At 42.7% G+C, this 12,127-nt stretch overlaps 1 protein-coding gene across 8 annotated transcripts in view; it reads right to left on the bottom strand.

Moving 5' to 3' along the window:
• Positions 1-12,127, bottom strand: part of CARMIL1 (capping protein regulator and myosin 1 linker 1) — a 195,416-nt gene continuing 183,289 nt past the window's right edge. For 5 of the 8 annotated variants that reach the window (XM_061448954.1, XM_061448956.1, XM_061448955.1 and 2 more), the window contains 4 exons: positions 9,394-9,627; positions 6,497-6,631; positions 4,309-4,455; positions 1-1,045 (listed from right to left, as the gene is read on the bottom strand). In XM_061448954.1, the coding sequence (XP_061304938.1) occupies positions 921-1,045; positions 4,309-4,455; positions 6,497-6,631; positions 9,394-9,627 (641 nt within the window). In that variant the 3' untranslated portion in view covers positions 1-920. The remainder of the gene's footprint in view (positions 1,046-4,308; positions 4,456-6,496; positions 6,632-9,393; positions 9,628-12,127) is intronic. The other 3 variants (XM_061448961.1, XM_061448958.1, XM_061448959.1) reach the window with 1 other exon arrangement.

Raw genomic sequence — 12,127 nt, 5'->3', positions numbered from 1 at the left:
TTTCAGTTGTAAAATCATTTTTTTATTGTTACAAATATACATATGAATAAAATCCCTTCAACCTGTAATGTAAGTGGGTAGCTGTGAAATCTGAACCCCCTCCCTCAAAAGCTGAAATGTTTTTACAGATGTCAAACTATTTTTCTTGTAGAATTACACATTGAAAGGAAGCTAATATGCAGACAGAACTGAGGAAGGCCTCTAGAAAACACCAATATTAATAAAATTTCAATTGCCCTCATTCCAACCAACTATATACATTAATATACGAATGCGGAAGCATACCATGATTATACGTCATCCGAATCCTTCTCTGTTGTGCTTTTTGAACGGTACACAAATGTAAGCGTTGGAGCTTTATGTACAGTACGAGAACAGGAAGAAAGAAGCTCCCTATGGGAGAATGTAAAAACCATACCCAAGCATTTAATATATATAATCTATACAAATTATTTTATTAGTGTGCTCTTTTAATATAATTACAATGTGCAATTGCATACCGCAAGAATATATTTATAGGTAAGTCACGTGCAGATTTGACACATTTACATTCAGCAGTACAACACATTACCTGCTGTACAGTGTATTAGTGTAAGACAATGTCCAGTTAATTTGCTTCGCTTTCTAAGTGCCCTAATGCAGGGCACACTTGGTAGCTGCTTCAGAGAAATTCAAGTAGAATACATGAAAGAGTCGCTGGCTTTAGCAAAGGCATGGAAAGGAATGTCTGCGTCTTACAGAACAGAAATTAAGGACCAAATCAATGCTAAGTGAGGGCACTGTAAATCATGACTGGAAGATCAGGTTTTCTGCATGGAAATGTACCTGTGGTGAAAGAGCAGCTGGATAGAAGGGCTGTTGATTGCTGTACCCTGATTGTTATAAAAAGCTCTTGCACTACGAAGCACTTGTACTGATTGCTAAACAAAAATAAAATCTTTATCTGCTTCTTCTCCAGAGTCACTGGACTTGTTTCCCTGATGGCCATCTTTACTTAAGGATCTCTGGAACTCATGAGGCTGCTGGCCAGGGCTTCTTTTCGCAGCTGTATAAAGCAGAAATAGGTCTTACTAATAATTGCAGAAAAGAGAAGACAGCAAAAAATAAATAGTCATTCGTGCACACAGGACCTGCTTCTGCTCCCACTCAATTCATTCGCACTAGTGGGACTAGCCTAGGTCTGTTAATCTTCAACCCAGAAAAAAGGTGAGAGAGAAGAGAGAGTGAGCAAACTTTATTCCAGTGTTGGCTGCCAAGCAGGGAAACTTGAAATATGAAACTCAGTACTTCACTGTGACATGGATAAACCTAACAGTTAGAAACAGCCTGGAGACATTCCTCTCATCACACCACTTCAAATCCAGAACAGTATTCTTTTCTTCCCCACTGGGCTGGATCTCAGGCAATGTACTCCTGACTGCTAAGGTGGACATCCTCACTGGCCACCCCTCAGATGTGCAGCACATTCCCAGGTGGGCCTGTCTTCCTAGCAGGACACATCTACATATTCTGAGTCCCTTTTGACTCAGCAGCCTTCATCAGGACAGACATTCACCTTGGCATCCACATTACTTGAAGTGTTGCTCCCTGCCTACTCTGTTCTGATGGGGAAAGGAAAACACCCATGGCTCTGAGCCCAATCTGCACCTCTTCCAGCTGAGACCACAGGCTCTGCACCTTGCTGTGCTTGGCAATGGGGTAAGCAGGACATACCCACTTCCCATGATCTAAATGCAAACAACACCCATTTTGTTCACCCAGCACTCTATCATCTCTGTAAGGCCAGGGTTTTCCCCAAACCTATAGGCTTTGAAATAAATTACAAAGAAGGTTGTGAAACCTTGTTAAGATTTCTAATTGAATCAGTGATCCACAATTGCTGTGGTAACAAGAGAGTTATTATGCCCATCAATGAGGGTGATCATACACAAGGATTGATAGATTTAGAAATCTCATTCTTTCTATTAAAATGAACTTTTAAACACACTTAAATGTGTTAAATGGGACTTCATTGCAAGTTGTCTCTCTTCATACCCAGAAAAATAAATGTTAAAATTACAAGACCACCTTTGCTCCACCATTTCAGATAAGGATGTCTAGCTTTGGTTCACACTGATCCTTGTGCCTGTTCCCATTTGTGCACACCTCGCTTAACAAGGCACCACCAGCAGTCACAGTGGCCAAGAAGCACCACCTCTCCTTCCCATGTACTGCATACCTATAGCTTCACCATTGCAAGGGACAGCCTGCCTGTCACCACCATGCAGCTCCAGCCACAGCAGGGACAGGGAAGCAGGAGGCTGTCACTGATGCATCTCCATGACCCATTACAAATTGTGCCAGGCTGTGTTAGGGTCTGCCAGGAATACAGAAGATGCAAAGAGGAATCCCAAGGGAGTTAACGCTGCTGCGGCAGCCTGAGTAGGGATGCTCCCTGTATCTACAGGGGGCCAGCACAAGTGGCCAGGCAGCGCTGCTGCATGCCAACATGCTGTGAAACTAGAGACAAAAAGCTCTCGACCATTTCTGCTTGGCACAGACATTGTCCAGTCCTGGATCTCTGCTGTGATGAAAGCAGAACAGACATATCCAGCACATGTCTTGTGGAGACCCACCTCCGCACACATGGCACAATTGCTACCCAAATAGCATTCTTGAGCCAAAAATACCTGTTTCCTTGCTTGCACTACCCAAAATATGGGAGGAAATGAGAGCCAACAGCTACGCAATTGCTGCACTCTTACCCTGGCTTTGCAAGTTGGGACAGAGAGGAAAGGATTTTTAAAAATAATACAGTTTTTTAATAGAATTGGAGAGGATTAAGATACCTAAAAATTCCTTAAAAAAACCCCCACCATTTAGGCATTTTCACCTTCCCAAACACCACTGCTTTTCAAAGAAATGGTGCCTGGAAATTTTTGAGTCATTTTTGATAGTTGTACTTCCTAATAATTACACGGCCTTTGTTTGGCCTCCATTCACTCTTCAAACAAAACCCAGAACACATCCTGCAGCAGCCATTTTAGTTTAGAACCTGATAAATTAAGACAGGTAGTTTGCCCCTGAATTACCTGAAAAATGTATCATCAAGCATCTAAGTTCACATACTGCAAAGCAGGCTTCTGCCACAAGAGCTTGCCCTTGCCCCGATGAAACCATACACAGGTGACCTGCATAGACCTGTGGCAGCATCTCAGCTTTTGAAACTTACTTTATCAGAGAGAGATCTTAGAACAAACTAAAATATAATAATTCGATTATGACAGGGAGTCCAAGTCTGGGTGGGCTAAGTTTGATTCTACAGTATGAAAAGGAAACAAGTTCATACATTTTGGGCTGAGGATGTTACAAAAGGGATACATGATGTCTTACAAATAGAAAAACTGAAGGGTAAATGCAATTACATAAGATGTTCAAATCCCTCATTAAAATACTTCATAAAAAAGTAATTTTGAATCATTGTTTAGACAAACCAGCTAAGAGGTAAAAAAAACCCATGTAAACACACACCATTTGAGAACAGGAGCTTCTATGTTTTAAAAACACATGGATCAACCATTTTTATAGCCTACTAAATGAATTCACCGTAAGTCAAAGCTGCTCTTCAGGAAGTAATGGCTTAAGCTTGCAGCACAGGGCTGGGTTTGGGTTCTTTTGGTGGTGTTTGTTTATGAAGCTGAAAATCTAAGTACTATGTCAAAATAACCTGATTTACCCAGTTCTCAAATGGTTTTGTGAGTGATGTACTGAAACTGGCACTAACAATATTCAGGCTGAAATGTATTTTGAAATACTTCAGTGCACACATTTTAAAAAGGGAAGGTAGGGAAGCACACAAAGCTTTTGTGTGACAGTCTACCTGCAGCATGCCTACACATCAGCATCACTGCAATGAGCAAACACGGTTTGTAATAAACCCTCTTCTGCAGAAGGGCTACAGGTCCTATATGGTACTGGTCATTGATGTTGTCATGAAAGAAAAATAATAGAATCACAGAATGGTTTGGGCTGGAAGGTATCTTAATGACCATCTAGTTCCAACTCCTCTGCCACAGACAGAGACACTTTTCACTAGACCAGGTTGCTCAAAGCTCTGTCCAATCTGGACATTCACACGCATTTCTTCTCTGGAAATTCGCTCATGCCAGGTAGTCCCCATGGGAACAGAAAGATGATTAGCATCCCATGAGATTTCTGCCTTTCTCATAATCCAATGACAAACCCACACCCTTTTGTGGCTTCTTTGCTATTACAATTGTTAGTGCCAGTTATCAAGCACTGTCTTGATGAAAAATGAAAACTTCTAACCAGAAGTTGGCTGTGCCTTCCTCTGCCCAAGCACATTAGCCTCCTCTTCTGCACTGGTAGAACACTGCCCCGAAGTGGTTTTCATGCTGCTAGATGGCTTGGCACAGTCAGGAACTGTATCTCTTTTTTGACAATCTCCTGTTTGCTCTAGCAGGGAAAAGGATTCATATCTCTAAGCTGTTCCATAGGCCCACATACAGAAAGTAATATAAATAACTTCATTTATCCATCCCATTTAATCAGTTGTTCAGAGTAGTAATCAATATGCGAGATGCTTGCTTAAATGTAGTCCAGATATTTATGTTAGTAACTGCAGCCCAATCTTACAGGTATGCTGTGTAAAGAGGTGTATTCCAAGACTGTCTCAAAGCGATTTTATAATCAAGTATCATCTAATTTGCAGCTCTCTTTTGCACGAGATACAACTTTGCTTACTTATTAGGCAGATTTGCAGTGATTTACCAGTTGCAGAAATAAACTCAGCATGCTAGCCTGAAAGATGGCAGAAAGCAAGGACAGAGGAATGACTGAGTGAGGAAGTACAACAGCAATAAAGAAAAAGGAAAACCTCAAACACAATTAAAAAGCCTAAAAGAATTTACTCTTTCCAGACCTATAGTTGTGTAGCACCAAGTTTACTCTCACAGTCTGATGAAAAGCTGATGAGAAAACAAGGACTCCAGCAAAGGCAGTTATCAGACAGCAGCTTAGAGAGTCTACTGTGACAAGAGCCTTTGACTGCAACAGCTCTCAACATGACAGCACTAGTGGAGCAAGTCTGATGCCTAAGCTGTAGCCCAGTTCACCTGTCTCAACACAGGCTCTGATGTGACTAAATGCAGGAGAATAAACAGGTTCTATTCTGCCTTGCAGCCCTCGTAATGCCACAAATACTGGAAGGCACTTCAGACACCCTGCTGTCTTTTCCAGACCTTGAGCCACAGACCACAGCAGCTTTTGGCATCATGGACCTCTGAACCCTCAGCCGTTTCCAGACACAGTAGAGGTCCTTGGGTGTGTCGTGTCCTGCTGGTTTTAGGTAATTCAGTGTGACTGTGGTGGTTCTGCTGGGCTACCATTAGGGCACGAGAGCGGCCCAACGGCATCATATAGATGGCTGAAGTGAGAGTCAAAACCTGCAAATACCCCACATGTGCTGACATGCAGATCACAGCCACACAGCAGGAATTTTTAAAGCAGAGCAACACCCAGACTGTGAGGTAAGCTGTTTCATAGAAGCCATGGTAGTTTCAGGACAGAAAGGGAGAAGCTTCTCAAAATATACCTCTGGACCATCCTGCTTTGGAGATCGCTTCGCCCCTCCTCTTGTCTACAGAGTAACCGTGGGCTCTGTGGGCAGCACAACCGCTTGGTCTCTACAACCTAGTGTTAGGTATCTGCCTTGACTTACCTGCCCCAATGCCATACCATAAAGAAATGCTGGCAGAGTGTGAAAGGGCACCCCTTTGTCTCACAGCTGAAGTGATGGGAACTGCTTTGTATTCATGAGGAGAGTCCCAGGAAGGAAGAGGTGTTACCCCCAGATTTCAAATGTCTTTTGTGCCAGCTAGCACCACACTGAGCAACATTTCTGCAAAGACTTCTTTACACACCCTATGCTATCAGAGGAAGCCTTAGCAATTCTAAGAGGCCACCGTGGGCAAGGAAATGCACCAGCAAAAGTAGCAGTGCAGTGCACACATGAAAATCAATGACAAGGCAGCAGTCTACTGGTGTGTGTAAAAGGTACCAAGCCCTGACCTGGCACATAGAGTATCATGGTCTGAGGAGGTTAATTCAGCCACATGCAATGACCCTGCAGAAAGAAAGAGTTAGAACAAAGCAAGAGGCTGGCTGCAAGGAACAACGTTGTGGCTGCTCCCCTGGAAATGTGCTGAACCACGGAGCTGCATTCCACATTACTGTGTGTGACCAACACCAATCAGCACCTCAATTCAGACCAAACTAAACCATAATATACACAAGAGTCCATTAATTGCTCAGCTACATTATTAACACCAAAGGACTCATCTTTCATTTGGCTTGATCAAAGGGTGGAGGTGAGGAACAGATAATTAGATACACTTTCCTTTCTCTTTCTTCCTCCAAATTAATAACCCTCTTCCAATCCAAGTGAAAACAAATCAAGGGACATATCGAGTTCTAGTAGCTGGAGCAACACACCTACCTTCTTGAGAAAACGATCTGACAGAGGGGCTGCTCTGACCATCCTTTTCTTTATCAGAAGGAACTTTCTTCAGCACTGGTGGAATCAGGGCAACTTTTGGGGAACTGGGGCCAGAGGGAGACTCTGGAGCATCCTCTGTGGAGTACCATGAACAAAAGGGTGAGAAGTTACATTTGTGCTGTAGCTCACAGAAATGGTGCTGTTATGATGGGCCAAACCACAACACAATACAAACCCAAGAAACAGCTAAAATCTGTGTCAGAAAAAGGAGGATTCTACATTAGGAAGAATCTAGGAGGAATTTACATTATGTCAAGAGAGCATATGATGGCCTTTGGTCCAGGATCTTAATAGCCAAAACCAAGATCTCAGTTTCAGCATTTTTAATTTGTATTGCTGTTGCAGCACAAATAGTAAGCCAATGGGACCAACTGAATTTCCTGCAAGACGTAAGTATACAATTTGTAAGGGACAGCTGAAAATTATTTTGGATGGATTTTTGGAAATATTGATTCTATTTATATTTTCATTGTACTGAAACATAATGAACTGGTCAATTTAAAAGTACTGTTTCACAGTTATAAGACATAAAACTGAACTAGGGAAACAAGTTTCATCAATAGCCTACAGAGCTCTCTACTTCCAGGAATAAATTGCCAGTACATAACATGATCACATCACATCTGCAAAGACTTTCTAAACAGAAAAAAATAGTTTGCCTTCTAGACTGTGAGGAAACATGAAACTTAAGTTCACATTCATAGTTTAAACCACCTGGATATTTTGTTTCTCTAAAAGACTGGATATGCATTATGTATGGCAAGTTGACTACCATCTTTACAGTCATTACAGGAAGACATTTTCAGTCTTAGACACCTACCATTTGGACAGCAGGGAAGTGCAGTTACAATAGATTACTTAAACTGCTTGTATGTTTGCCTCCCAAGGAGGAAACAGTGACATATGTACACAACAGAGGGACTAAGAAGATACATTAGTGCTGACAGAAGGAAAAAGGAACTCAAGGGTATCACCTGTATTGCATGTTTGTACAATGAATCAATTCAGTTGCATACTGGAAAATAATAGGAATTAATCTCTTTGTGGAGGAGCCACCACAGAGGAGACAATCTTTTTACTTTCAGCATAGGAAAGTGATGAACTTCCAAATGCAACTCAAGCAGAACAGATACACCAATTCTTGGACCTGCTCCATGCTTTTGATGTGTGTGTGAGGCCAGTTGCTTGGGAAACTTGGTATCAACATACGGATGCGCTCAGTGCTTGGCAAACACAGCCATGTATTTCTGAACTAAAGCTGTAATGTACTTCATTGAGGAACCACTTGCAGTCTCTGATAATTTGTGGACCTCTGCTTTGTGTTCCTTGTCCCTCAGATGACTTAGCAAGAATTTGCTACCACAGTTTGGCCACACCACTGGGAACAACAGCGGAAGCAAGAGTGTAAATAGAATTATTGCTTGGCTTCTTCACCACATCACCTGGGCATGCTTAACCAGCAGGTTGTTACAGGTACAGGAACAGAAGTTAGACTGCAACAGAGATGGTGCTGCTTTTTCTGCCACTTGAGGAGCTGGCCTATTACAAATAAATATTAATTCCCTTGTGTTAAACCCACAGTATGCTTTCTCTGCAGGAAACAGGAGCTGGCAGAAACAGATAGCTTAGGTCTTTCTGATATCTGAGATTTTGAGATAACCCACTGCCTATTTTACAGATTAAGCATCACAATATAAGCCCTGCTTTCCTATTGTATTAATCTTTGTGAGCATCTTACCCAACACCTCTCACATTTATGGCCATTTCTAAAATGATCAATAAAGCAAATATAACGCCATCTAAAACCTGAAGGTGATTCTGTGTTTGAACAACATCCTACCCACTGAAATGCAGAGACTAAGTAATGCTCAGGTTACACGTGAAGGGCAGGGAGGAGGCTGTAATATCCCTCTGTCCCCTCATCCTCACCAGATATATTTTCCTAAGGTCAACAGTGAGTATGGGAAAAGTCCAGAAGTCTATAAGCTCTTACAGATGGCTATGCCCAAATTTTTCAGTCATTAGCAATTAATAAGCTGCATTTGTGATAGCTGATGTGAGAGTCAGTAACTACCACTTAATTCTCCGCAACTGCAGTGGCTGTACTTTGGGATGAGGGGGTTGTGATACTGGCCTATTAAAGCAGCAGACAGACAAATGTATGGGAGACGTGCTGAGGTATTTCTCACTATTGGAAACCTGGAGATAATAACCAGGCAGGAAGTTAGGGCAGAACAGAAGTTAACATTCATTCAACTGGCAGACTTACAGAGTTATAAAAGCACAGTTACAATTATTTCCAGTCAAAAGCAATATGGAAAGAAACAAAGGCAAAACAAGTCAAAAGAGTGAGAGAGAGTTGTTTTGTTTAAGTTATTAAAAACAGGCATTTACTTGAGGACTTAGGAGAATCCTGCCAGAAAACACCCAAGGACTTCAGTACTTAGAGCAAAGTGTTTAGGGAAAATACAGTTACTTTTGTCAGTGCTATTACATCAGAGCTTTGATGCTGAAGTAGCTTTCTGTGATCACCTCTTCCATGAAAGCAGGCTAACTCAAAACAGCTCTGCTGCTGCTGCTATTGCTTCTCTTATGGCTTTACTATCAGAGATCACAGATTGAACCATTTTAGGAAGTTTATCTGAATTAGGGCAAAGGGAGGTGGGAAAGAAGGATGCAAGTCAAGAGCAAGCGACGGAAGAACCTGCCCAAGAACCTGCCCCTCTACATTTAACTTCTGTTAAGCATGTGGCCATTGGTGTCTCCTCCACAGCCCCCACAAACACCACTCAGAAGTACCCAGCTGGGAACAGCAAATGCCCAGAAGAGCTCCTCACCAGTACGAGAGGCAGAGCGCGGTTTCTGTGGCACCGTGGGTCGTGCTGCCAGGCTGGGCTTTGTTGCCTGCAGTGGGGGTTTTGGGCTGGTCGGTGTATTGGATGAACTTCTTGCCTTTGCACCAGCTTCTGCCTTTGGTTCAGCTTTTGAATTTTTTTCAGATGATGCTGAGATGGAGTCACCTTTATTTGAGGCAAATCGGCTCTCTGGAAGGGGCTGCTGGAGTTTAGGCACTAAAATACAGAGACACATAAAATAAAATCTCCTGCAACACAGAAGGCTTCGTACAGAGATATGCTCGTGTGGAAAATACCACCATTACCTCACAAATCACTGCTGCACTGCTGGGTGAGTAAGAGGACCCCTAACAGTTCATTCAAAATCACTGCAAAAAAAGCTTCTAAAACTGCTAGTTCTTACACGTGCTAAGCTTCATAATGATGGCATCTCCCCTTTTTTAATGCACTTGGGGCGATGGCTGGCTGGACCTTATTCTTCCTTCACCTTTCTCAGAGCAGATGCTACAGCCTACCTGCTGAGAAAGCATGATCGGTGGAAAAGGCAGTCTTTGGCTGTTTTGCGCCTCTACAGACAAAAGGCTGGGTATCCAAGATCAACAGAGAAATCCTGGCCCAGAAAATAAATCCCAAATGTGTGATCAGCAGGCTACATCTTTTTATTTGTTGCTTTTAGCAAGCTCTGGAGGAGGTTTTGAAACTTAGCTGAGATCAAAGTATTCACTGTATAACATTTTGATTAATCTAGTAACAGTGTATATGGATTATGGTTTCCACACATTAGCAAATTTATCAACTTATTATTTACCCCAACCAAAGGCCAAGGTATTTACAGATAAAGCTACACTGACTTGCAGGCAATAAATCAGTCCTATCAAGCTGTGCAACTTGTAGAAAGCCTGCGGGACTCCAGGCTGCAAACAAGCAAAATGCCCGCCCTCCTTTCCTATGTTGCAGCTCTTGAAAGGTTGAAGGCTTGTACGTAGAGGGTATAATGATTATCTTGGCACTTGTATGTTAGCTTGGGACTTTCAACGATTGTCACATCTTTATCCTCAGAAGAGAATTACAGACTGAAATGCAGACTGGTAGCCTTGGTACTTGGCAAAGATGCTGATTTGACCTACCTACCTGCTATTGCCATTCAGAAATCCTACTTGTGACAAAAGTGCTGAGCACAGACATTTTAAGGGCAGTGGGAGGGAAGGGAATGTTGATACAGCTTTTTGCAAGCCAATCTCCAATACCTTCTTCCAGCTTATGTAGCTGTTTTTCAGTCCAGCTGGAGTTAAACTCTGGCAAACTATAGAGAGTTGGGTGGCACATACATATTTTTGTGGGTCTTCACGCATGCAACAGACGTTCATGCTGCAAGCAAAAAACAGCAGGACACCTTCTCCACTTGTGGAGAGGACACCTTCTCCACAAAAAAAGCAGGCAACATCCAGACATGAAGCAAGGAATAAAACCCCCCATATTCTCCTTCTGCATCACCAGCTTCAGTTTTCCTGTAGCATTCTCCATTAACTGTCTCTCTTGCCTTCCTAACCTCAGGCCTGCTAATATCATTAGAACACAGTAAGTTAAAATACATTAACCCAAACCAAAGGCAAACTGTAGTCGCAACAGCGAAGAGCAGCCCCAGGGAGCTCTTAAGCAAGAGTTTACTTTTTTAAGGTATAAAAGAACTGACAGCTGGAGGCCAAATGGAAGGGACATGCACAGTGCAGTGAGGTGGGGATGAAATGTGTCGTATACAGAGACAAGGACCAGAGAAAAATTGGGGTCAGACACTCCCACCTACTTTAACGCCCCAAGCACAGATTATTCTGGCTCCTCTGGCTTCAGTTTGATAGTATTAGGGAGCACACACAGTACACAAGGTCCTCCTCAAAAGATAATCAGGCTTTAAAAGTGCTGATGTACAGAGTTTAGCATGCTCTGAATATGCCCCATTTGGATTTTTATTCCAGCCTGTTTTTTTCAGCCTTGCTTCTGTATGTTTTGGCAGCCCTATGTCCCATGCTTGCAGGATACCTACCACTAGGAAATCAGACCTGGATTTCCCAGTTCAGCCTCCTCCTTTCAGTCCAGTCATTGTTGTATGCACGAATCACCAGATCTGAATCTCTTCTGAATGCTTCACTGGCCAGCCAGTTCCAGAACCATACACAGACACCAGAATTTCATCTTGTCCTGATATGGCTGCATTGTAGGCACTGCCATGTCAGGGTCCAGGACTACATGCAGAGGGAACTGGTACTTTAAGCACTGCAAGGCTAGACTCTACTTTGTACGTAACAGAGAGTCATTTTGTGCATGTGTGCAATGTCCAAGGGCTTCCACAGCTTTGCAGACAACCCTGGCTTTGGTCAAGCCAGGTAAACCTTTGGAAGAGCCAGCTGCCATTGCCTACGAGATGTCTAGTCTAGCAGTTGAAAGCTGGCACATGCACAGACTACAATAAATCTTGCAAATTGGTCATACTTAGGTCATCAGATATATTGAGTTTCACTTCTTCCTGCACAAACATTTTTGCTGACTCCTGGTTTCATCTTCAGCTTTGCTGATCCCAAGTCGGCATCTTTTTGAAGGTACCTCAAGCATATGCATCAAGTACTTTCCCTTCTGTACAATGTGGAACATGAGTAAAAGCTAAGCTGTCAACTCTGCCCTAGAGCTGCCTTCACAAGAAGCATTGCCCAACACAGTAAAA

This window comes from Pezoporus flaviventris, unplaced genomic scaffold (assembly GCF_033815535.1).
Source record: "Pezoporus flaviventris isolate CSIRO_AGI_PZ_B2104156 unplaced genomic scaffold, CSIRO_AGI_Pfla_v1 ptg000007l, whole genome shotgun sequence".
Lineage (NCBI taxonomy): Eukaryota > Metazoa > Chordata > Aves > Psittaciformes > Psittacidae > Pezoporus > Pezoporus flaviventris.
Note: the sequence above shows the minus strand (reverse complement) of the source record. Positions and strands in the feature narration are given on the sequence as shown.